This window comes from Lampetra planeri, chromosome 27 (assembly GCF_965212315.1).
Source record: "Lampetra planeri chromosome 27, kcLamPlan1.2.h2, whole genome shotgun sequence".
Taxonomy (NCBI): Eukaryota; Metazoa; Chordata; class Hyperoartia; order Petromyzontiformes; family Petromyzontidae; genus Lampetra; species Lampetra planeri.
In genome coordinates, this window is record NC_136133.1 from 5499910 (window position 1) to 5527427 (window position 27518).

At 50.1% G+C, this 27518-nt stretch overlaps 1 protein-coding gene across 1 annotated transcript; it reads right to left on the reverse strand.

Moving 5' to 3' along the window:
• Window positions 1-1500: 1500 nt before the first annotated feature.
• Window positions 1501-26531, reverse strand: BCL2L14 (BCL2 like 14). Its single transcript, XM_078607036.1, has 10 exons — window positions 26262-26531; window positions 19640-19913; window positions 18228-18563; window positions 17631-17772; window positions 16990-17256; window positions 15438-15574; window positions 13647-13946; window positions 10635-10747; window positions 6234-6680; window positions 1501-4879 (listed from the first exon to the last, which is right to left on the reverse strand). Exons 1-10 carry the CDS (start codon window positions 26529-26531, stop codon window positions 4832-4834), a joined length of 2334 nt encoding a protein of 777 aa, XP_078463162.1. The 3' UTR covers window positions 1501-4831.
• Window positions 26532-27518: the final 987 nt, after the last annotated feature.

A 27518-nucleotide genomic window follows, 5' to 3' on the forward strand; every position in this document is an offset into this window, starting at 1 on the left:
TAATACAGCTCCACCGAGGCGATCCTAACACGTAGCCCCATCTCCGGCTACGCTACGCAAGCTGTTCGACCAGCACAGCGACAGCGACGGACAGTCTTCCAGAAGATCAGCCACGTGGTCGGAGACGAACAGATGACGACGAACAGTGAAGCAGCCAGGACCCAGGACCCGTAACAGCCACGAACCTCTGGTTCGGTCCCCCTTATATCTGTCCCGGCGCGGCCAAGCTCCACCTCTGGCCACGCCCCCTTTCCAGAACCTTCGAGCTTGTTCCCAAAGCTTCTCGACCGACTCTGCCTTTAACCTTTACCCCAGATACGCCCTCCTTATAATCAGGCATTATGTAATGCAGCTATGACCATAATTACCACTCACGGCCGGCAGGTGTCACCCTGTCATTACACAGGTGTTCTTCACGTGTTTTCATGGTTTTCCAGTCTGCACTCCTGTTCTGTTACAATGGGGTTTTATCATCATCGTTTACAGATTTGACGTATGTATGCCGAGCTTCTTTTGCACCGTACTAATCGAAGGTGCGGGGGAAGGACAACAAACTAAACGCAAAAAGCAATTATAAAGAAACGAGTTTTGAATTTAGATTTGAAAGTGCATAGCTCTGGTGGCTCGGAAGGCAAGAGCGTTCCAGACGGCCGCAAAAGCGCATCTGAAAGTGCGCGATGCGGTGAGCATCTTTATTGTTTTTTAGTGTTAACTTTGTTTACTCTCTGAAATTTCCATAAACAAACGTACACAGACGAAAATAAATATCACATTTTTTTTATTACTGTATTTACCGCTCCAATCCCGAAGACTATATGGGGTGACATATATACGTGCAGTATTTTCATTGTTTAAGCTGTATGTATGCAGTGTATAATGCAGCGTATATATTTGACATTGAAATCAAGCGTAGCTACTTTTTTTACTGGCAGGAACCACCTAGTTCCACCAGCCCACAGGGGATTATTGTGTCCGTCCGTCGTGCATCAAAAAATGGGAGGGGTGGGGCTGGGTGGAGAGGGGCTGGTCATCCCGTGGTGCCCTTATAAAACTCAACGTTTAACCTACTCACGCCGGCTTGTGCCCGCCCTCACAGTCGGCCATATTTGCGGAATACACCACGCCGCCGTTGACCCTGGCCATTTACCGAGCAACCCAACGTTCCTACCAGCTTCCTCCGCAGGAATGTGCTTATTGTCACGCACACACGGTGCCGATCGCCGGACCGTGCCACAGCCTTTGGAATGGCTTAGCCGGATCGGCCCGTGACCGCCGGATAATCGCTGTGCCTGTCAATCGATGATCGACTGGATGTGAACTTCAGGCACTGTCACGGTTTCCGAGACTAGGCTTTGGTGTCTTTCATTCTCAAGTGACGGACCCGCAATGGATCCGTAGATCGAGTAACGGAGAGACTTGGGTGTGGGCCTTTTGACATTCGCTCGTTGTGCCTCCAAATTCTCGCAGTCAACTCCGAAAAAAAAGCACGACAGTTTGTCATTTGTACGCGATGCATTTTAATTGGAAATGCCGTACACACCCTGTACTTGTGCCTCTGAATCAGAAGGCATTTTTTTAATATAAATGTTATTTTTTATAAAAGCATGAAAAATTATAATCGTAAAAAAACACATTCACCATCAACCACCACCCACTCTTCTTCAACATGCTCACATTTTCAAGTGTAAAACATACCAATGACATTCTCACCAATTTGTCACCCGTGTTGAGTCCATTGGCTAGGTAAAAACTAAGTTAAACATTCGATATGAAACATTACTAGTTTTCTTTTTTTTGTACTTTTCAAATAAACGAAAAGTCTTCATCCCTGAAAATGTTATTCTCTTGTATTAAATTTGCTATTCACTTGCATAGATGCTATTAGAGTTGGGCAAGATGTGAAGAAGAATAATGCTCTAGTTTTATATACGAGGTGGATGGAGGTTGAACGTGTACTCCAAGCCATTCATCCACTAGTCTGGTAGCAAGAGCAGAGCTGTCAACCCATACGGTTTACCCCATATTCTTGTACAGTACAGGGAAATTGAGTTTGCAGGTCCATACGGCGTACAGCCGTTTCAAAACGTGCAAAAAAAATCGATTTGTTTGTGTTTCTCCCTCGTGATGGGACTTTATAGGATGAACATTGAGATTTATAAGGGTCACGTGGTGACCAATAAGGTCTGAATTGGTCTGTAATAAGGCAGAGCACTGGTAAGGGGTTGACAGGTATGGAATAGGGCATTCTTAGCAAACTCTACTCGGTGAGGGGGTCACATTTTACTTCAACACAATTCACACATGTAAAACAGATCGCAAATTCAGCTCAACAATTTCGCGACTACCTCATTAATGCCCAACACACTTTACACCAATGCAGTGCAATGCGTTGAAATTGAACACGTGTAGCATTTCAGCGTTTGTCGTTCGCATCGCGTGAATCGACTCTGGAAGCTTTCACCGTGTTTGGTTGCTCGACCAAAAGTTGGACTGACATTCGTGTCGAGTCGAGTCCCTTTAACCGTAATTCGCGTCAGTTTCGCCGTCACACGCAATTAGCTCGCTGCGTGAAGTTTGTGTGGAAAAAAAATATCAACATAAAAAAAATATCAACATAAAAAAAAATATCAACATTAAAAAAATATCAACATAAAAAAATATTTAAAAAACATTAAAAAAATCAACATAAAAAAAATATATCAACATTAAAAATATCAACATTTAAAAAAAAGCAACATTTAAAAAAATAAAATTGAACATTAAAAAAAAATATCAACATTTAAAAAAGAAATTCTTCCACTGGGTTATTAAAGCACGTGTAAAGTTCATTTTTGTTAGTTGCCTTTTCCGTTCTTTTTGGTTGAACATACGTTCCATCAACATCGTAATCCAGCTTTAACATTTACAAACACTTGCGCGATTACCCAACACAAAAGTGGAACCTTCATGCATTGATAAGCGAGGAGAGAAATAATTTAATAAGCCCACACCAATTAAAGCTAATTAAATATGCATCGCCATTGTGGGATAAAAGTCAACGGTTAAGTTTGAGCGAATTTGACGACTTAATAATAAAGCTGACAGCCCTTCAAGAAGTATGCCGAGAAACACGTTAATCAGCGTTTCGGGATATTTCGCCTCACCGTTGCGGATGCGAATTAACCCGAAATAGCGGTGGCTACGTTCCCAATTATACTCCTGAAAATTGAAGCAACAGGTGGTCATATTTAAATAACGCTTTGATAAAACAGCGATAATCACAATATAATTGAAGGCATTTCCCATGGCCGTGTTTGCCATGGTGGTGGGGGAAAAGAAAATAGCAACGTAAAAACGCTCCACTCATCGATGGATTCGGGCGGGCTATAACGCTGGTCTCGTCGACCACCGGAGGTGATGGATAAATCACAGCCTCCGTGCCACAGAAACCTACGTCCGATTGTCACTTTTGGGGTCTTTCGTCGCAGCCTCGATGTAAAACAACAAAAATACGACCGACAGCAGCGTCGCAGAGTTTGCAATCTCATTGCTCCGTGCAATACAGTATTTATTTTAAAATTATATTACACCCATATGCCACGTACAAACGCATTCAAACATTATGTTCAGTAGTAAACGTAGTATTAAGGCACGGACGACTAATAGCACGGAAGATCCCAACAACGTTCAAAACACAGGCTGTATTAGTTTTTTTTTTTACGAGTTTCAGTGGCATGATCCGCAAACAGTCGTGGTGCATTCACAGTGTCCCGTTGAAAACCATTTCAAGTAAAAAGGCCTCTGTCCCTGCAGCAGTTTTTCCTTTAGAAAAATTAAATCGATGTAAGAATTCCCACAAACGCACCGTGGACATCACCGAGGGCGCGGCAACTCGGTACGCGCTGGTCGGAATTAACTTGAACTTTTTAGTAAAAACATGGCTTCCCCGTGAATGTAAAAAGAAAATTACAAAATACAAGTTTGACAAAACTTTGGTTCATTCCCTCGGAGCATTATGTAGGAGCCTTGGCATAAAAAATGCACCCAAGTGAACACAAAATTCGATTATAATTATCTAACAAACAAAAAAATTGTCACAGCAGCAGGTTGATTTGCATTTAAATAATTGGGGGTCCTCTCTCATCACATCCGGTCAATGTGCCGCATATCCGTGAAGCGCGTCCCATCACTTAAGAAATTTGTCAACGCTCAGCACCGCCATGGCCGGCGGCTCACTGGCACGTGGCATCGGCACTCGGAGTGACACGGCTGTTCTCCTAGAACGCGGTGGTGGTCCCGTTTCCTGAGGAACACCGCGCGTTATGGAAAAATCTCGCGTTATAATAACGAAACACATGTCAGAGGGTAAAGCACGGTCGGCGATGACGTGCGGGATGCATACGCAGGCCGAGCCAAGACTGAGGAGCGTGGGTAGCATCTAGAAGCATCCAGCAGTATCCCGCCCCGTGAGATGCTACGCCGAGGCAGCCGAACAACCGCTTACTCCAACCTCGCGTTAGATCCAATTCGCATCCGCGTTGTGAAAAAGTGTTCCCGAGTACATTCATCGCGTGATACCCAATTCACGTGGTGAAAACAACACGCGTTTACAGGAGAACAGACTGTACGTCCATCGCTAACCGTTGCAAGAACGGCACAGCGGGGGCGTTGCAAACATGTGGAGACACCAAGGTGCCAAAGCATCTGACCTCGGTGTTCCCATCACCAGTGATACATTTTCCCTCCGACAAAGGCATGCATACATACATACAGTGCGCTAACAAACACCTGACCCCCCCCCCCCCCTTCTTTTCGTAATTACAGGAGTGTTTTCATCCCACTTGTGAAAACTTCAGTCGACTTCGTACTCCGAGACGCTGTCGGGATCCAAAATGTTGTGCTGCGGGGAAGAAAAACGGATTTATTTTTTTGGATTATTATTTCTTTACAACTTTTCACACCGTTTGGCAATGAGCACGTTCAAATTGTGATCAACACCAAACTTGGCCCGTTCCGCTGGTCGGCTGACATTAGCATCGATTATTCTGGAAGCATCGCAACAGGAATTACTAATATGAGCCAAGTGTGTGTGTGTGTGTGTGTCCTGCGCATGACGTCAATCCACATGAGCCCCCCCCCCTCATTAATAATCATGAGCGGGTGACGTCACTCCACATGTCGCACCCCTCCCCAATAACCATTAGCGGGTCACGTCACTCCACATGGGGCAACCCCGCTCTTTAATAATTAATCATGAGCTGAACAATTTTTCTATTATTTCAGATTTACTGCAATAAACACCCGTCCTTGGACGGGCAAACAAGCTAGTGGTGTAATAATTCCACTTTGTCTGCGACTACGTGACAAAAATGTGAAGGGTGCATTGCTAATGAGAAATAACGCTAAGTAACACCGATGTACAATATATCGACACCGTCAATGTACCTCCTACAAAAATAAGATGTCCTAGTTATGGACTAGTTGATGAACTTGCTACCATAGTCAATGAGAGTGAGATCCATGATTTAGATGACAGGTGGACGTATTATTTGTGTTATTTACGCTTCGTTACCCAGGAAAGCCTGTTAAATGTTCCCCCAGTGGAGGACAATAATTGCTATAAAGTTTATAGAGTAATTTGTGGGGCTTTTATTTATTTGCTTAGCAAGTTTGGACCATGACACCGGCACGGCATGCCCTACAAACAAACAGAATAAAATCCACATACCTGAAAATTGAATTTTCTTGTACTAAATTTGCTATTAACTTTGCATAAATGCTATTGGAGTTATGCTAGATGTGAAGAATAATGTTCTCGTTATATTTTTGGGAATCGGGTTAAGCAATTCAAGAAGGTGCGAGGCAGATGCCCGAGTTCGATTCCCGCTCATGGCCAACACCAGTGACCATTATTTGAACCGGCCCTGGCCCTCCCCTAGGTCGACTCACCCTCAAATGAGCACCTGGTGCACTGTGTAAACATTGCCACTGGGGAGATAAAGGCGGTCGGGCGTGGTGTTGGCCACCCACCCCCCTTGATCACTAACGGCACTTTCTCCAACATCCTGTTAAGGCTATACGGTGGATATACGCCGGATCTTTAGGGCTGTCCTGACATTTGGGCCACCCTGCACGTGCCGTGGGGGGGTGGTGGTGGGGGACGGTCGTGGGGGAGGGCGTCTCAATAATGGACATCGATAAATACTTTCTAGACGTTGGTCGTACGCGTGTGCGCGCGCGTGCACATGGCTCACCCAGCCGCCCTGCTTCATAATCCACGGCGAAAACCTCTCCTCCAGGTACTGAGCTCCGAAGCCCATGATCCTCGTCACCGCCCGCTGGTTTATTCCAGCCATCCTCTTGGTCAGGTCCATCGCCAAGGCGATCTGCAACACCTCCGGCGGCCGCACCGATGCGTCGCTACCGGGCGTCGGCTGCCGGGCCACCACCGGGGTCACCACCGGGGCCACCACCGGAGCCACCACGGGGGCCACCACCGGGGCGGCGACGACGCTCGAATCGACGACGTCCGTGGCGGGAGATTTGTTGGGAGTGGCGACGGCGGCGGCGGCGCGAACGTGGACCGGGCGACAGACCTCCGGGCTGGGGGTGGTGTCCTGCGTCTCGGCCGTGATGTACGCGTTGATGAATTTGCAGAAAAAGATGTAGGAAATGCTGCGCATGTCCACGTCCTGTTGGATCTGCAACGGTAGTCGTCGTCGGGAAAGAGAGAAGTGGAAGTTTATTATGATTGTCATGGTTTAAATGTTGCCAACGCAACGAGAGTTAAGTGCAGCTCGCTCCCTTGTCCCGCACCTCCGATTAGCACGGTCGGTTATGTACGTTGCGAAGGAATTTCAACGTACGTATATTGTTCCCCCCCTAAGTACATTCGTTTCATAGGCTATAAAATTAGTGCATTCCGAGCGCAGCATTGAGGGTGAAGATGGCACAAAGGAGAGGGAGTTCCATTCCGAGTGGCAGCACAAATACATTCCTGAGGTTGTATCACCAGCTTTCACCTGCATGCATGTATGTTGAACTTCTTTTGCACCATACGTAGCCAACCGTGGTAATTCGGAGGTGCGGGTGTAGGCCAACAAACCGAACACACGTATAGCCTAGACAGACTGTTGGGGCAAGTGCTGTTAGCGAGCACCTATGAAGGCCAGAACGGTACAGGAGGGGGTGGGTGAGTGGCCAGCACCCCGCCCGACCGCCTTTGTCTCCCTAGTAGCAATGTTTACACACCGCACCAGGTACTAATTTGAGGCTGAGTCAACCTAGGTGAGGCCCAGGTACTGGTTCAGATAATCGTCTTCGGTGTTGGCCGTGAGCGGGAATCGAACCCGGGTCGCCGGGTTCGTAGTGCAGCGCGCTAACTGCTGCACTACCGCACACGCGCTCACCGCTGCATTACCGCTGCACTACCGCACACGCGAGTGCTGTTATAAGAGGGCACCTGCGCAGGGCGGCACGGCACGCGAGGTGGAGGTGATCAGCACACCATCGGGTAATCGTCTAAGGATGATTCCACCAAGTCGAGGCCCGGAATTGATCTCGGGTTGGCGGGCTCATAACAGCGCGCTAAAACCGCTCCACAACCTCCCCACCCACCCACGCGGACACACACAGACATACACAGACATACACATCTTTATATATTCATGAAGCATTCCTGCACTGTATCCACCCGAGCTAGGTTATGAAACTGGTTTTCCAACACTAGCCAATCATTCCTGTTTAGCCACATTCATTGCCCCATTTTTTTCACCAACGCCCTTCACATTTACAAAATCCTCTGCACCATGTGCTGTTGCTGTTGTCTGCCTTGAAGTTTTGGATACGATGATAATGAAGTTTTGTGTACGATTATAATGAATATAAATGTGGGTACGTCTCAGCTTTTGGGACTTGAGCTAAGGCCACCGCCAAAACAACGGCCTACTATTGCCCATATTTACGGCTTACATGTTCGAAACATTCCCTATTACAATACGTAAATCACGAGCGTCGTTGTGGAGAATACACGTAACAAAAACAGGCAGAATGTACGCCTTCATCATGTATCATGTCGTACGAAGGAGCCATTTGTCTACACTCCACGACTCCGTACGCAATTAACTTGCTAAACAACCACCTCAAATGTAAAATTGTAGCTGCCGCTCTCCATAAACATGAGCCATTAACAAAGAAGGTCCGAACGAATACATGACAAAAGGTCGCACTCATTACACACAAAAGCTCTTTCCACAAATCAACCACAATGCCTTTCTAATCTGGTCGAGCAGGAACCACCATCACCACGCGACGCTCCGGTCGTTATCCTTGCAGCGGCGGCAGCGGCTTTTGGCTAAAGCCATCGAACAGAGACGATCACCTGCATCGTGCAGCGCTTCCAGACGCGCTTCTGCGGCCCTCTGGAACGCTCCTGCCTTCCGATGAGGAAGCCACTGGAGCTATGCACTTTTAAATCCAGATTGAAAACTCGTCTCTTTAGAATTGCTTTTTGCGTTTAGTTTGTTGTCCTTCCCCCGCACCTCCGATTAGCACGGTGGAAGGGCCTTCACTATTGATGCCCCCAGGGTCTGGAATGCTATTGCCAATAAATTGCAACTTGAGTCACTACCTATGAGATCTTCACTCAAAACTGCTCTAGAGGAGTGTTACACCCCTAGCTGCCAGTGCTATTCAGTGGCCTAAAATAAAATATTTCGCTCCGGATGATCGCTGCAAAATATGACCTGTGTTTTGATTTAGTGTGCTGATCTTAAAGGTGCATTGAAAAATTATGATACTCCGACTGATGCTCCTGCTGTTGTGGAGTGACTCATGCAGCCAGCTATGGCTGCAGGGTTTTGGTAGTACATGTTGTTTATGTCGTTAATTGTGAAAATTCCGTCACAGTTCCTATGATCACATTCGTTGCTTTCATGGCTTTATTTTGGTGATTTCGAAAAGTTTTTTGGTTTGGCCATGTTTGTTTGTTGTAGTACAGAGTTAGACTGATGGCCTTAATCTAAGTTGTCTTGTGGTTGTTGTTGTTTGACTTGCATCCCACTGGGATTTGTGCACACAGCGTTGGTGTACGGTGTTTTTTCTGCAATATTTTGCTGTCTTTTCTTGGATTTTCTGTTTGCACTTAGTCACATAGTCACTTTAAGATGTTTTCTTGTTCATGTTTTTGTTTTTTTGTTTGTTGCGGTTGCACCCGATTCAAGAGCCGAATGGCTCATAGGGCTATACCTAATAAATGAACTTGAAATGAACTTGAAACTTGAACATATGTAGGTCAAATCTGTAAACGATGACGATAAGACCCCATTGTGACAAGAAAAGTGCAGGCTGTAAAACCATAAAAGCACGTGACTAACACGTGTAAAACAAACTCAGCCTGCGTGTGTTGTGCAAAAAAACACCAGCTTTGGAAGGACTGCATTTGGGCTCTTCTTGATTTAGGTCGCCACAAAGTAAATGTGAGCAGATGTGTCTAGCTGATCGGCAGGCAGCTCTACGGATGCCCATCTCTATCACTCACTGCCGTCAATCGGCCACTATATTTCTCAGTTATATTTCGATGGTCACCTATGAATGGAGGACCACACGGAAACCGCTCATGAAATATATCTGCACAAAACATAGAAGCGCGTGTATCAGAGGCCGCAACCGGGTACCCGATACCCGTACCCTACCCGATACCCGGCTACCCTTACCCGGCTGGGTACGTGTACGGGTACCCGTTTGCGACCCTGGTGCGGCCGGGTACGGGTAAGGAATCAAAACCCGTTTGCGACCTCTGGCGTGTATCCATGTTGAAATTCTTTCATACGCGTCTTTCGTACAGTGCGAAAGTTCAATATGCATACATATGTTCTTGTAGCTGTAATGGAATTTGTTGTTAAATGCGACAATTTACAGAATTGTATCCAAACTCTATGCATTACAGGCAGTCTTCTACTTACGATGGAGATGCGTTACGATGACCCCATCGTAAGTCGAAGATGGCCTCGCCTACCCAGGAGTCTTAAAGAATGGTGATAATTTAGCAAAACAGAGCAATTTACAGTACCGTACTGTATAAACTATATACTGTATGTATTTATTAATTACAATACTGTATTGCACAGTAAAATGTAAGGTAAAAAAACAAGGTAAATTCTTAGCCTACCTATATGAACTGCAATTTAATAGAAAGTTTTTTTCAGGAAACATTTCTATCTGCATCACACAAGGCGGGAGATGCGTACATCCCGGCAGCTTCCTAACGTACAGTATCGTACCTCGTACGCTGCTGCGTTTGCCTGCCGCGCGAAATTTTAAATAATTAACAATTTTGTCGTATCGCTATCGTAAGATCAAAATATCGTAAGTCGGACCATCGTAACTCGGAGACTGTCTGAAAATGCCATTCGATGGTGTTGAGTTTTGAGGGTGATCCGGACACAGTCATGGTCATCAAGGGCCCGAGTGCAGATCGACTTCTTCCGACATCGCATTAATAATACGGGGGGGGGGGTGGCGATAACAACCGCCCCTCCGCACACGACAGAGCAGTTTAGGAGCTGGCGGGAGCCACGCGTGCGTGCTGGAATACTCCATGTGGCGGGAGTACGTGCGTGGGATCTGTGTACACGCGTGCGCGCACGCGTGCGTGCCTGCTTTTCGAGGGCGTCGCCACTTAATCCGAGCAGGGTCACGAGCTCCGCGATCAGCTCCGTCTCGTTTTGCAGCTCCGCCTTGTTCGCTGCCGCCGCCGCCGCCGCCGAGCCTGCGCAAAGACACACGCGCAACGATGAACGCACACGCAAAGCACGAACGCACACGCAAAGCACACGAACGCACACGCAAAGCACACGAACGCACACGCAAAGCACACGAACGTAATGGATGCGTTGGGGTGAGATGGCCGTGCGAGTACAACGCCGATGTCAGAATCAGAATATTTATTGAGACTGGGGGAGGCCTCCGATGAGCTATGATCTTTTTTTTCCACAGATGTCCAGTAGGGGCAAGGGGTAATAACGTTACAACAACAAACAGTACAAAAACACGATAGTAGCGCAAAGTACAAGAAAGGTAAACAAATCATCCAAACACATGCAAATACAACACTAAACCATCCTGCCAGACAAAAGCCCACCGAGGTATTGACTTATTGTTCAAAAGAGACCTGCCCACAAATGATAGCTCCACAAAAAGTGGCCCATCATGTGGACATTCGTAGCAGCAAAATAATCTCAATAATCTCAATGCACGTTTCTAAACGTGGAGAGAAAAACGCGGAGGACCTGGAGAAAAAAGCCCACGCGACAGCAGGGAGAACACGCAAACTCCAAACATACAGGCGTCAGGGTCGGGATCAAACCCCTGACCTCCTGCACGCCTGACACGGCCAAATAGATCTCGTCTTAGCTTGTCTTTTCATATTTACAGAGTGCCTTTACTCAATGTACTTAACATAGATTTAAAAAAAACGTTATGATAAAAGCATAATTTAGATGGCATGCAAGGGCTGAGGATAGAAGGGTACGTAGGGGTTACAAGAGGGTAGGGGAGGGACGGGAAGGAGTGGAGGGGCGAGGGGAGGGATGAGGAAGAGAATGGGCAGTAGAGAAGAGGTGAGGCTTTAAAAGAGGAACTAAAAGAGGTTAGGGAGGGACTGCTTCGTGTACAGGGGCAGTGTTGAGTCTATGGGCAGTGTTGATTCTGTAGTGTTGTAAATAACAGATGAATAAGCTTCTTCTAAGGCACACACTGGTTTATTGTCTTTCCTCCGACACAGTCCCTATCCACTCACAGAGGGATATACGGTTCCCTCACCCGTAGCCTGAGGAGGTAGAGCCTCCGTACCTAGCGGGGCCTTTACGCGGCTCTGACTGCTAGCCTAGGGAGGTACAGCCTCCAAACTGGCGGGAGCTATTCCCAGTCTGCCCGCTACCCTAGCGTCCTCTGGCTGGGACCTAGGGGAGGCTAGCTTGACCCACCGCTGGCTCGGTGGGTCCCCTGACCACTGGTCGCGCAGAGCCTCAGCTCTTAGAAGAGCTGGACGGCTGGGGAGCCAGGGTCCTGCCTGCCAGAACCTATTCTCCCCTTTGACCACTCACTGGTGACACTGAGCCTCAGCTCTTAGAAGAGCTGGAAGGCTTGGTCCAGGGTCCTAGCTTCTTCAGCCGGGCTTCTGTCTTCGTGTGAGGAGCACTGGCGGGCGTCCCCGCGCTCGCCCTTTTATACCCGTGTGTAACGGTCCTTATCCAATCACACCTCCCTCGTGGGACCCTCCGATTGGTTCTTTACAAACCGTGTTTTCGATCCTCTTACCTAATCTGACCCCTGGCCGTTGGTCTGGCAGGAATCCGTGTTTACGATCCGCTCTCACCTCTCCCTGACCCCGGCCGTTGGTCCCAGAGCGGTAACTCTGCATTGCCCCTCGAATACATAGTGGCCCCGCAGGTTACCGAATAGAGTGTCTAGCACCTCTACAATTCTATGGGCAGTGTTGAGTCTATGGGCAATGTTGAGTCTACGGGCAGTGTTGAGTCTACGGGCAGTGTTGAGTATATGGGCAGTGTTGAGTATATGGGCAGTGTTGAGTATATGGGCAGTGTTGAGTCTATGGGCAGTGTTGAGTCTACGAGCAGTGTTGAGTCTATGGGCAGTGTTGAGTATATGGCCAGTGTTGAGTATATGGGCAGTGTTGAGTCTATGGGCAGTGTTGAGTCTATGGGCAGTGTTGAGTCTATGGGCAGTGTTGAGTATATGGGCAGTGTTGAGTCTATGGGCAGTGTTGAGTCTACAGGCAGTGTTGAGTCTATGGGCAGTGTTGAGTCTATGGGCAGTGTTGAGTCTATGGGCAGTGTTGAGTCTATGGGCAGTGTTGAGTCTATGGGCAGTGTTGAGTCTATGGGCAGTGTTGAGTCTATGGGCAGTGTTGAGTCTACAGGCAGTGTTGAGTCTATGGGCAGTGTTGAGTCTATGGGTGGTGTTGAGTCTATGGGCAGTGTTGAGTCTACGGGCAGTGTTGAGTCTATGGGCGGTGTTGAGTCTACGAGCAGTGTTGAGTCTATGGGCAGTGTTGAGTCTACGGGCAGTGTTGAGTCTATGGGCAGTGTTGAGTCTACGAGCAGTGTTGAGTCTATGGGTGGTGTTGAGTCTATGGTGCAGTTTCATTTCAGTTTCATTTATGAGGTATAGCCCTGTGAGACATGCGGCTCTTGACTACGCGCAACAGAAAAATCCAGGAAAAAACAGCGTTGAGTATATGAACAGTGCTGAGTCTATGGGCGGTGCTGCTCAACGTACAGGGGAAGTTGATTCCAGTGGAGTGACGCAAGGAGGGGGAAGGACCAGACACGGGGATTGGGCGCAGGGAGAAGGAAGGACAGAGACAGAGAGGAGATTGGGAATGAAGCGGACGAGAGGGGACGTGAAAGGAGACGGAGGGAGGCCAGATGAGGTGAACGAACACAAACAATTAGTTTTGTTTGCTGCATCACACTGGTACGTTGGAGAGCGATCCGCAAACGTTGGGGCAATTGCACTCCCAACACCGAATTGGCTGGCGAGCGCCGCACTCATTTATGGACATACGCGCGCGCACACAAACACACACACACACAGCAACACCGCACAAACACACACACCAACACACACCAACACCGGGTGCTGACCGGCAGCTGCTTTGTGGTCCGTCTTCGGCTCCTTGCCGCCATCCATCGCCAACGCGCGCCACAGAGTCCTTCCCGGCGACGGTCTGGGATCCTCGACGGATTGTACGGGGCCGGAGAGCTGTGGGCCAGGCTCGAGCGTGCTCCTCCGCTCCTCGACGGGAGTGCCCGGCGGGCGTCCGGGCACCCCATCGGATTCTAGGTGCAAGGACTGTGCCGTGGACAGCTCGTTTGCCAGACGCTCCAGCTGCCGCGTCACTTTGTCGTCGATTTCGGGCTTCTCGATGTCAACCGCTTCCTGGACTGATTGCGCGCGCACAGATATATACACGCACACACACACGCACACATAAACACACACACACACGCATCAGATACATATATACCCCACCGAAGGATCATAACCTTATCGTGGTGGTTTGTGTGTTCTATATACACACACACAGATATACACAACAACTTCCATTCGCCACTAAGTGGCGGGGACGTCAGCACGGCGCTTGTGCCAGGCTATGTGCACGTTGAGGCCACGTGAAGTGTTGAACGCCCTTTGGCAGGAGGTCACGGGACAGACCCAGGTGCCATGGTTCGACTGACTGAGATGACTAGCCGATGCACCACCTGTGCCCTCCACTGTGCCAAATTGCTGTGTTTTAGCCGCCCGGCGCTCAGCTCGTTGTTGTGAGCGTCGCTCCTCTGCCCTCCGTTGTTGCTGGAGGGCGACTGCCTCGAACTTCCCAGTAGCATCCTTCACGAACCTCCTCCACAGAGGCCGATCTTGACACCGCTGGTACCGGTCATCGGCAAGTCCACACAGCTCTACATCCTCCTGTACTACATCACTCCATCTCTTCTCTAGCCCGTGCCGCGCCCATTTAGCCCCCTCTATCTGGCCGAACAAAAGCTTTTTAGGCATGTGGTGGCTGGGCATGTGGGCTACATGACCCAGCCAATGCAGCTTTGCCTGCCGGAGGAGCTCACTGATGAGACTTTTTCCAGATCTTTCAAGGATTTGTGAGCGCCTCACACAATCCAGCCTGGTTAAACCCAGGATGGATCGTTGGCAGGCCAGCCTTATTATTTCTAACCGGCTAAGATGTTCCATTAGGGGGGGTCCACATTTCGCAAGCATAAAGGAGGGCATGATCGTGGCCGAGAAGACCCGAAGCTTCGTGTGGAGCGACAGGCCAGGGAGCTTCCACACAGCGTTACGCAGCCGATTAAAATATAATGCCGCTCGACTGACTCAGAGTTAGACCTCTGCTGTCAAAATGGAGCCGGTCAGAGCACATTGCCCAGGTATGGAAAACTTTCCACTCTCTCCACAACTGCCCCATCACCAATGTGGGGTTGTGGGAGTGGAGATATACACACACAGATAAATGATAAAGTATATCAGTGGTTTGTCTACGGGACTTTTTTGCCAGTATCAAAATGATGAAAAAATAAGAATAGGCGTTATCCTTCCTGGCAATAAAACAGTAGCCGTTAAGGTGTTCAAGCACCAAAGAGATACCTATTGCCCGGCAGCAAGTCTGCTTTAACCACACGCACTTGCGGCAAAACATGCGAACAAACACGCTCAACTGATTGGCCTACACCTGAGACAGCAGCCTTCTTTAGGGCCTAGTCTTATCAGCCAGTGCCAGACCACAGAGAATGCCAAAAGGCGAACAGCACAAAGACGGTACAAAGTATCAGAGCATTTAGAGCTCGGCTCGAGCAGCTATCTCTTCGGAAGAGTATGTTGACAAGAGACACGGGGGAGGGTGGTGGGGGGGGTGGGGCCTTTACCAGCGCTATGCCCCTTCTTCTTGCTGGGCCGGAAGATGTTCTTCAGCGGCAGCGTGGACGGCCGAGGGGACGTCGGGGCGGGCTCACCAGAGGGAACGGCCGCTTTGGATTTCCTTCTCAACGAGAAGAATCCGATCCTGTGAAAAGTTTTGCACGGCGCGCGTGACCACCCTCGCCTCGTTCCAACTCCACAGCCCCCGACCCCCATCAACCGACTATCAACCGAATCGGGGAACCGGGCCGCGTGGCCGATGCAGCCACTGGATGCACTGGCGCCTGAGAGTGTTGCGGCCACGAATGCCAAACCGTCGACCCACGTCGTAAACACCCAGCAGCCGCTGCCGCCTTCACTCTTTTAAAGGAGGAACGGATGAGATCCACTCTGCTTCTGAACAGACGATTGAGTGGATAACAACATCGAAAATCTCCATAAATCTGATGAAGCTAGTTGTAATTACTGGCGAAGCGTCGTAATCAGAGTGTGTAAATGTTGTGGCTTGGCTCTCCAACACACCGGTGTGCTGTACTAGTATACTACACTATACACTACACTATAGACTACTATACACTACACTATACACTACACACTAGTGCTGTACTAGTGACGAATTGGCCACGTTCTGTTTACGTGGCAACCCTTACTAGTTGGCCGTGTCGGGTGGTGGCGGGTTTAACGACACATTTACGTTTACGCGATCTAACCCGAAAACCTCTACTGCGGTCGCAGAAGTTAAACGAATGGATGAGCTGTTTATTGTGCGCGTGGGAGGAAACCGGAGGAGCCGGAGAAAAAACCCTCGAGCACAGTGGACCCAATTGACACCAAATGGCAATTTTGTGCACTTGCTACACCGCCATCTCCTCGACACCCCCACCGGAAGAGGCTTCGCGACATTTTGCCCCACCCGATCTCGCGTCTCTCTTATTTCTTATTATGTCCAAACTTGACCCCTGCGTTGACGATCTGCTATCCCTCACTACGCGTTTCCCCCACCACCCCCCCCGTGCTCAGTCACGTTTCCGCTTCATTTCCCTCCTGGCTCCCCCCTCCATTTGGATTTGAACTTCCACTTTACATCAAAACAGGCAACTGCACTCACCAGTTTTTGTTCCTCCCTTAAGACTAATAGCGTATCCCTCTACTACTTCCTGTCCCCATCTTTAAAACCTTAACCATCCTCCACCTTCCCCTTCCTAACCTCGCCCCTCGCTTTCGCTCTCATCACCCTCCCTGAAGCTCAAACCCCATCCCTTTGCCAAGACTAATGTAGCATTTTTTATTCTTGTAAAGCGCTTTGACAAAAGCGCTCTATGAAATTCTAGACAGGATGAGGGTTTTCCGCAATCCACCAACCCTCGCTGCCTCCCCAGTGCCGGATTACAGGCGTGTGTCGTTCCACCTGCCACACCGGGAGATCGAACCGACGAACCTCCGTACTGCTGCAAGTCCAGCGTGCCGACCACTCCACCGTGGTGGCAGCATTCAACACGGCAATGTATACTCGTACAATAACCGCTGCTCAACTCCAGGTCTCTCGAGCCTCACCCTCACCACTTGGTTTTGCCGCTGCGAACGCCGGTGCCGGAGCCGCTGCCGCTCAAGGACTGCTGCGGCGTGCCAGGCCACGGCGGACTCTTCCTCCGCTCCTCCTCTTCCACCTCGCCCTCCGCCTCGCCGAGGGGCACCCCCCTCCGGCGAGCATGACCCCTCAGCATCTCCTCGTCACGGTCGGACCAACCCTGCTCCACCATCATGTCCGCCGATTCCTCCTCCTCCTTCTTTTTCTTCTTCTTCTTGCCGTGCTTGAAACTTTCCCAGCTGCCGGGAGGACACGAGCGAAAAACTGCCGCCTGCGTCCGATCGAACACCGTCGCGTTCGCCAAGGCTCGTGCCAACGTGATGCGGGCAACAAGAGACGGCGGTTGTAGTAAGCGTGCGACAACCCGCTGGCGATACTCATCGAAGGTAAATACACTGCAGTTTCGACCTTCGTTGGAATCGATGAACAGTTAAACGATGCACAACGCCTTAAAAAAATCTAACACGGGAGCGTAACAATTGATCGCAATCATTAAAACGTTACAAAGCCCGTCTCGCGGCCCTAACCATTCGCTCTGGCGGCCTCCGAACTCCTGACCTTCCCAGACAATCGTCAACTATTGACCCCCCACCCCCCCTGCCCCACCACGAACCGGATGAGCTTTTTGATGCGCGTTTTGAATCCGTGCTTTTTCTCCTCGGCGTTGTTGATCCTCTCGTGCGTCTCCATCCAATCGGGGTCCACCTCCACGCAATCGCGATGCGTTGAGCTCGGCGTGGAACCGCTCTTGGTGCCTGCAACGTCGTCGTCATCGCATTCGCCGATCACAACCGATAAGGTCGCACTTACAAGGTCACGCTCATTGCACACGCACACAAAACGCTTGCCACAAACGAACCACAATGCCTTGCCGATCTCGACAAGGAGCAGAAACCATCATCACCACGAACTCCGGTCATCCTCGCAGCCGGCGGCTTTTGGCTAAGCCGTCGAAAACACACGGTCACTGCATCGCGCGCTTTCAGACGCGCCTCTGAGGACGTCTGGAACGTTCTTCCTTCTGATATTCGGAAGCCACTGGAGCTGTGCACTTTTAAAACTAGATTAAAAACGTATTTCTTTAGAACTGCTTTTTCTGTTCAGTTTGTTGTCCTTCCCCGCACCTCCGATTAGCACGTTTGGCTACGTGCGTTGCGAAAGAAGTTAAAAATACACACACACGCGGGCGAAAGCAACACCAGACACTGACCGGCAGGCACTTTGTGGTCCTTCCTCGGCACCCTGCTGTCATCCTTCGCCGAAACGCGCGAGAGCGTCCTCTCCGGCGACGGGGTGGGCTTCGCGACACGTTCCACTCGCGTGCGTGCGAGTGGCTCGCCTGGTGGTGGGCCAGGCTCAGGCGTGATCCTCCACCCCTCGATGGGAGTCCCTGGCAGGGGTCTGGGCACCCCATCGGGCGATACCCACGAGTCCACGTCGTGAGACTGTGCTGTGCGCAGCTGATGCTGATTTGCCAAACGCTCCAGCTGCCGCGCCACCTTCTCGTAGAATTCGTCTTTCCGCTCGCCGTCCACCGTGTCCTGGACTGATTGTGTACACACGCACACACGCGAACGCTCAATCCCAGGGCGAGGCCGACTCACTACACCTCGCGGAGGATCGCTCCGCTGAACAAAATAGTTCCACAGTTTTTCAATTGTGAGTTCGCGTTTTAAGTCAACGTTGAAAAATATATTTCATGGAAGGCCGGTTCCTAAGTTGGGTGTTCATAAATCGGGGACTGTCTCTATTCACAATTTCTCATATAAAAAGACGTTTGTGGTAAGAGCCATGCACAGAGACATTTAAACCTTCCCAGTGTCAACCGATCTATCAAAACTTCTCTTTAATATAGCGCTCTTCACAATACGATTCGTTAGGGAGCACAGGACGTTATTACATCAATACAATTTTGAGATGGACGAACCAGTAAGAAGTGTCCACGGTACAAAACATTAAATGCATATTTATCCCGATTTTCAAAACGACAGCACCTTCTTTAAATTAGGCGGGTGTTCATGGTGCACTTCACATGAACACAGGGTCGACCGGCACACGCTGCACCATAAACGCACCCTAGGCGCTGCAGACACCGAACTGAGAATCCTGACGCTCAGACTATCAACCCATAGACCTCGGCCACGAACCCACAAAGCTGGACTTGCAAACCCAATAAACCCACACCATGGGAAACACAAACGTGGACCAGCGAGCGCAAAAGCGACGTCGACTTTCAAGTCGAACTTTATTCTCCCATTAAGCAAACGGTTGGCTACGTACGACGCGAAAGAAGTTCAACACACGTACGTACACCCTGTCGTTTATTTCCGAATTCGGCACCTTAGCAACTAGTGTAGTAGTCAAAAGATGATCGCACTCAGGATGGCCTTTTAAGAATAAAATAATAATGACAACCGTGAGAAGAACCACAAAGCACGGCCTCACTCGCACCACCCTTCCGCCTCACGGTCCCAAAACGGCGGGAGGAACACGTTTGAACGCGACGACCAAATGCAAAAGTTTGTCGACAATCATATCCTCCGGGACTTCTCCCGCAAGCACAGCAGAGTTACCGTAACCCGGCGGCGATCGGAGAGCGCACACGCCGCCGGCGCCGCCCACCTCTTTTGACGACGGAGCCATTGCCCTGCCGCCGGCGATGGCACCGTTGGTGCCGGTGGTCGTAATCCGAGTGGTAGCAGCCACCGACGCGACCGACCGCCGTCTCCTCGGGCGCGCTCAGGCTGCGACGCAGGAACATCTCGAGCACCTTCTTGGTCTCGTCCTTAAACGACAGGATGCTGTCCCCCGGGCCACCGGGCTCGCCGGTGTCACTGCCACCGCCGCACCCGCCGCCGCCGCTCCCGCCGCCACCGCTATCGTCCTCCATGGCTGTCTGTGCGAGGGGAGGGAGTGGCAGGGCGATGCGACGCGATCGTACGTTGTGCGCGCGCGTGCGTTGAACTTCCTTCGCACCGTACGTAGCCAACCGTGCTAAATCGGAGGTGCGGGGGGGCAGGGAAGGACGACAAACTAAACTAAACACAAAAAGCAGTTGTCAAAGAACTGGCGCACGAATGCGTACATGCAGCGTCTCGCCGCGCATTATTTAGCGCAGGGGCGGGGAATGCAATCGTTTCCCAATGCAATAATGGGGCACTTGTGCGATAGGTCGCCCACACGGAGTCACCGGGGGTTTGATGCCTGTAGATAGGAGGCGTTGTACTACTTCGTAGGTTTTAGCAGTTTGTGTGGGGTAAAGCTCTCGCCACACGCTTACGGGGTTGCACCCGCGCGTTGCTCTTGACCCCACGTCTGACCTTTCGCTCGTGCCGGCAGCTTCTTAAAAAAACTGAAAAGTTGTAAACGCAACCCTGCCCGTACGTACTGACATCCTGCACACACGAGTCCGCACGCATGCCTGTACAATTGATTGTATACCGCTAAAGTAGGGTTTACTCTGGTTCAAGGTATATCGGTTAGGCGCTGGACTTCATAATCAATCAGCATCTTTACTTAGACTGGAGGAATCCAATGAGCTATGAACCTCTTTTTAACAGACGCCCGGTACATAAACGACCGGACCTGTACACATTTACTTTGACGCTACGCCGCGAGCATCCCCGACGCCTGTAACCACGGCGACTTGAGCCGGAAACACGACTGCCGTTCACGGTCGCTCGCTCAAGTCGCCAACAGAGACGCCGTGAAGGGCGTGCCGACAAATAGCTCGAACAAAATAATGGGCCAAACTTTTAACCGTGAACCCGACGACAATCATTTTCAACTTGTAACACACCGCACGGTGTCCGCCGGCTCTCAAGAGTGTGGTTAATGCGGGCCTGATTCCTAGCAAAAGGTTTCTATTTGGTGTTTGAACATTGTTTTCACCTGAAGATGATTGCTTGTGTTGCGATCGAAACGTCGTGATTTTTAAAAATCATTTTTCTATCTAAATGACTTTACCGAAAGACCCAAAGAGTATCTTAACGCCTGTTTTATTGTCAGAAAGGGTAAAAACCGATTCTTATTTTTGTATACTTGTTGTTGTTGGTTGTTGTTGTTGTTTAAGATTGGTCCAAAAGTAACGATTTTGCAGGAATTTCTATCGCCTATATTAAACAATTTAAATAAGCAGGACAAGAAGCATCCATAACGTGATCCGTCCCTCTACAGAACACATATACAAGCAATTTAGTCGTCCAATTTAGCACATAATCCAGCGGCCTGAATTCGAGTATCTCTTTTCTCATTATCATCATTGCACAAACCACCGAAGGCCTTTCTAATGGGGGTGTCATTTCTCCACAGTGCCTTGGTTGACTCTGCCCGAGCACTCCACCGAGTACTGGACAGCGATTTTAATGTCAGTCTGACATCTGTCTTCCAAAAGACTTTCCCTCATCTGTGTGTGGATGAAGAGCAAAATGTCTACAGTGACTGCAACATTTCAAAAGACCCGTCAGCCTCTGGGGCTACTGCCGTCTAAGGTGTTAACACCAACTAAATTAAATGAATGCACTGCGCAAGGCACATACTTTATCAGAAGTTGTTTTGTTTCAGGTGGGCCTATAGCCCATTGTATTTTCCTGACATGTTGCTTGCATTGTCATATGACTGACCTCTACAGTTTGAGAGGTCCATCCCAAGGCCCTCCACCATCAAAGTCACACAGTCAGCTAAACTTTTACCAGTGCGACTCTCAATTGGCTCAAAACCCAAAAATCGTTCCACCACATTCCTGCTGCTGTTGACAAACCGGAATATGAACGTCAAATGGTCCACATGTGACAGGTCTGGGGTGGAGTCAACAATTATTGAAAAATATTTGGCATCCCGAATCTCATCTGCTATTGTTTGGAGAGTTTTTCTGACCCATTAGCTCAATGAGTTCTTCACATATTGTCGATGACAAATAGGACACTGCGCCTCTTCCTTTTCCGCCAAACTTTTTAATATGTTCAGCTAAGAATGGGTCAAATTGTGATAGCAATTCTCGGATGCCAAGGAAATTACCATTATGGGTTGACCCATCTCCCCTAAACGCGAGTCCTCTTTCACCCAAGAACTTGATCACTGCTACAACTCTTTTCAAAATGTCCCTCCAGTATTTACATTCCGCATCAAGTTTCTGCATGAGATCTGCATCTATAGGAGGCCTCGCCAAGGTGAGGTAATTTACCCTTTTTACCGGGTAAAAGGGTAAAGGTGTCGACATGCCAAGGGGTAAGGTAAAGGGTAGGGTAAAGGTAGCGAGGAAGAATTACCCGGTAGGGTAAAGGTAGCGTGAAGTATTACCCGGTAAACACCTTGTTTACCGCTCGCTAAAAGCGCAGTCTGTGACCTCCATTTAAAATTGGAATCATCGAGAGTATTCTATACTAGCTTTACTACCCGGCTTCGCCCGGGACTTAGATTCTTGTTTTGGATTAATACACGGCCTACGCGGAGGGTGGGGGGGGGGGATGCGTGACGTCAGCAGGCACACTGCGTGACGCTGCCGCATGAGGGTGACATCACAGATGTGACGTCACCGCTCACTTGTTGTGCAAAATATATCCATTATTGTGCCCCCTCCCAAAAAAATATCCAAAAGTCTATTTTTATACTTTTTTGCATTGTGTACAGTCTGGAAGCTACCCACATGCCAAATTTAAAGTTTGTTGCATGTCAGGAAGTATGCTAAAGATTTCGAACAGACACACATATTCACAAATTTCCATTTTATATATATAGATGAATAAAGCGCTCTACCTAGCATTTACCTGTTATAAACCTTTTTCATGTGTAGTACCCCCCAGTAATTACCCTGTAATCGGGTAATTTGTATGGGGTAAGGGTAAAAGGTAGGGTAAAGGTAGGCTCGTTGCTTTTGACCTTTTACCTTTCCTCACTAAAGGGTAAAAGGTAAGGACACAGTGATTGTATTGTGGTAAGATAAAAGGTAGGATAAAGGTAGCCTCGTTGTTTTTACCTTTTACCTTACCTTGCCGAGGCCTAATCTATAGCACTGCCCTTTGTCCGTTGGTGCAAGATGCATGCATGATCTGTGTTCTGCACTCTTTTCGCGTTTCCCTATTCTTTCTTCCAGTCACTAAACCCCTGACTAAAGCCACCTTTTGAGGGTGAGTACAGTAGCCACTGTCTAGAAACCGTCTGCCCATTTGGCAATATACAGTTCAGAAGTTCATTGTTGAAATTTCTAGTTTTTCCACCAAACGCTCTATCTCGGACTGAAGCTAGGTACTATTCACTGCGGTTTTGGAAGGGGACTGCTCCTCTTTCAATAAGCACCGACTTAACAATGTCACTGGAAGTGCTTTTCCATAATGCAGGGTCAGTGACCACATAGCACCAGGAATGGCTTTGTTGCTGATTTGATTCTTGTAAACCGCCCAACTGCTCCTGAGGTGGAAATGATGGTTATTGGATACCATTAGCTGTTGAGGGTTTGCTTTCAAAGAATGGCTCTGGGGGAATGACAACATTACTGAAACTGAAATAGTGCTAGTTCCTTCCTCACAGCTGACAACAGTGCTGCTGTCATCATTATTACTACCAGTAGTTCTCAACAAACAACAAGCGCTCAGTCTCACTAGCTGGCTTTTTAGTGCAGCTAATTTGGTTTAAGCGCAGCTAGCTGGCAAAAATGATAACTAGCGAACTAATTTCTGTTAACAAGCTGAATCACATGGGCAGCTAACTAGGGAACATGCGCAGCTAGCTAAAATAAAGGGATAGCTAGTTACGGTAAGTCAAATAACGAATGGCTTGCCATAATACGACGCCCTTCAAACTGTCCTGTTATGCAGAATGAACTGACTTGTTGGTGAATATTGTATCATGTCACAGCGTATTGTAGCGTGTCAACGAGTGGCTCTGTTGTACAGAAGCACTGGACTCTCCAAAAGGCTCTCGTTTTCAGCATGCACTCTATATGTACCAAGGGGCCCAGGTGTTACGCTCAATGTAAGCACCGAGGGGCCTGGGGGCCCTAGTTGTCAGCTCACGCTTGAAGCACGAGGCGCCTCACATTGTAAGCGATGCGGGGCCTGGGGGCCCTAGTGGTCAGCTTACTCTTTAAACACCAAGGGCCTCGTGGTCAGCTTGCGCTGTGCGCACTGAGGGCCCTGGCGTTCAACTTCCTTCGAAAGTCTTGGGCCACGCACCACGCGCGGCCTGAGGCTTGGAGGCCCCCTGGAAGTCGCTTCCCCCGTCTCGTTCCGTGCCAACCCCCCCTCCATTCCCACCCCGCGACGCTCTCAATCTCTCTCCGCTACTCCTCACCCCCCCCACCGGTCTCCTTGTGCACAGTCCCCCCATCTCCGCTCCTTTTCCCCACCACTGGAACAAACTTCCCCTCCACGTCAAGCAGCGAGAAGCACTCTGCTACCTGTCGAGTCTCCGCTCCTCCCTCAAGTGTCCCCCCCCCCCTAAACCTCTCTCCCCCCCTGGCCCCCCATTCCTTCCCTACATTCCTAGCCCCCCCCCCCCCCACAATGCCCCGTATCCACTCACCTCCCTCTCCGTACCACCCCCCCGCCCCCCCCATTATTCACCGCATCGCTCTTTAGCTACCCTCATTGTGGAACAACCCCCCTTGGTAGAGAGCGTCCCCTTGGATCAGGAGTGGGGAACGTCCGGCCCACGCGGGCCACATGAGGCCCACGAAATCATTTGGTGTGGCCCTGCCAATTTGGTGTGGCCCTGCCAATTTGGTGTGGCCCTGCCAATTTGGTGTGGCCCTGCCAATTTGGTGTGGCCCTGCCAATTTGGTGTGGCCCTGCCAATTTGGTGTGGCCCTGCCAAGGCAACCGCAGGCGGGCCTCGAAATTCAACAAATCTAGGCGCAAACCTGGAAAAGCAGTTGCGAGTAGCAGCAACATCATCAATACCAGCTAACATCACACGCCTCGCCAAAGAGAAACAGTTCCTGCCATCGCATTAGGGGTGAGTAAATTAAATGTTTGACCAAATTTCACGGGCTAATTTTTAAGTTGATAATTTTGTATGGCCCGCGAATGATGTTAAAAAATATCCAAATGGCCTTTGGCAGAAAAAAGCTTCCCAGCCCCTGCCTTTGATGTTTTGCCAGCTGCAGTCTGCACTGAATCCGCGACCACCGCCTGCAATCCATTGGAATTACACCTAATTTCACGAACACTGCAACGAACTCTCAGTCCAGCTAGCCAGGGTTTTACTGAATTATCTTTACGTCTTCATTCAAAGTAATTAATTTTGTCTCGTCATGAGGCAATACTCGGGTTAAGGTAAGTCGTAGCCGATTCATGATTTTCGTCCGCTCATCATCCATCGTTAACTCAATCGAAACTTTGTCGACCAATATTTTCGTCACTTCATTTCATAATCAATTACGTGAGACCATGGCCATGGAAAAGTAGGCCAAATGCCTCCTCTGTAGCGAACTCTCAGTCCAGCTAGCCAGGGTTGTACTGTGTATCTTCACGTTTCGTCTTCCGCCTGCCGCTAATAACCTTACTGAGTGTGCGTTTTCATTTAGATTGCAGTCGTTAATACAGGGTGCTTAAAAAATATTAAAACTTTTATGGGACTACCGTTTTAAATGAATAATTCACTGTAACATGTACGTTGATAGCTTCAAAAAGTCACCAAAAAGTCTCTACTTGTTCGCCATCATTGTCAACAGATGCCTGGAATCTTCTCCAGGTGATTTCCAGAGCTCGGAGGAAGCACATCTTACCTGTGGTATTCTCAGAAGTTTTAGAACATTTTTGATGCACCCTGTATGTCTCGGTGTGCTCTTGTGTTTGGTGGGTTGTCCCAACCAAGATTAATGATTTTCCTCCACTCTTAGTTATCTTACAACCTCAACAACAACAACAGCAGCAACAAAAACTCCACCACTTCATTGACGAATATATTCATCACTAATTTCACGAACAAACATGAACACTGCAATTTTTCATGGTTAAGAGCGTGGGAGAATTGGGTGAAAACGTTTGGCCTCTCCATGAGAAGGACGACGGAGCTTCCTCTCGGCAGCTTGTGGAGGCCCTTCCACCAGCGGTGTGCGAGGACACCTGCCGTCAAACAAAGCCCCCCAATAGTCCGGGCGTGTTGTGAACAATGACACGGCACGATTCGAAATCGGCTGGCGGAGATATGAAGGCGGCAATCTACACCCGGAGTGTTCGAAAGGTGTCGTAATAACGAAACGTCGCTCAGGCCGGTACTGTTTCTGCTGCTGCTGCTCGCTGCGTACCTGTGTTTGACTCTCAGACTCCGTGGACACGAGAACCATCGGAGGAGAGAGGAGGATGAGGATGAAGGGAGCTGCTGGAACAGCGGCGCGGACCGGGCGATGGTGTCTCTCTCGAGCCGCGCTCCGACTGCCGACTTCCTCGAAGCGGAGGGGCCGCCCCCTCAGTACAGACAGCGGGGGAGGGGCCTTGCTAGCGCCCCTCCCATCTTCCCTCCTTGGCCCCTCCCCATCTTCCCTCCTTAGCCCCTCCCCCTCCTTAGCCCCTCCCATTTTCCCTCCTTAGCCCCTCCCATCTTCCCTGCTTAGCCCCTCCCCATCTTACCTGCTTAGCCCCTCCTCCTCCCACCACCCCCTCCCACCACCCCCTCCTACCCCCTCCCACCCCCTTCCACCCCCCTCCTCCCTCTTCCCCCTCCCCTCCTTCCCCCACCCCCTCCCGCCCCATCCATCCCCCTCCTTCCACCCCCTCCTACCTCCTCCTTCCCCCTCCCCTCCTCCCCCCACTCCCATCATCCCTCCCCCACATCCTCCCCCCCATCCTCCCCCCTCCTCCTTGCCCCTCCCCTCCTCCCCCCATCCTGCCCCCTCCCCCCCATCCTCCCCCCTCCCCCCGATCCTCCCCCCTCCCCCCCCATCCTCCCCCCTCCCTCCCCCCCATCCTCCCCCCTCCTCCTTGCCCCTCCCCTCCTCCCCCCCCTTCTCCACCCTCCTCCTTGCCCCTCCCCTCCTCCCCCCATCCTCCCCCCATCCTCCCCCCTCCTTCTTGCCCCTCCCCTCCTCCCCCCCATCCTTCCCCCTCCTCCACCCTCCCTCTTGCCCCTCCCCTCATCCCCCCACCCCTATCCTCCCTCCCCCCATCCTTCCCCATCCCCTTTGCCCCTCCCCTCCTCCCCACATCCTCCCCCCTCCTTCTTGCCCCTCCCCTCCTCCCCCCCATCCTTCCCCCTCCTCCACCCTCCCTCTTGCCCCTCCCCTCCTCCCCCCACCCCCATCCTCCCTCCCCCCCATCCTTCGCCTTCCCCCTCCTCCTCCACCCCCTCCTCCCTCCTTCTTCCCCCTCCCCTCCCCTCCTGCCCTCCCCCTGTCATCGTAAACAGCTGATTACCATAACAATGGGTAATCGTAACATCTCGACTTAAAGCTTTCGTGACTGCAATCATTCATATTCCCGGGGTCTTTCGGTAAAGTCACGTAGATAGATCTTGACCCTTCTGATTCCTGAAGACGACCGCTTGTGTTGCGATCGAAACGTCGTAG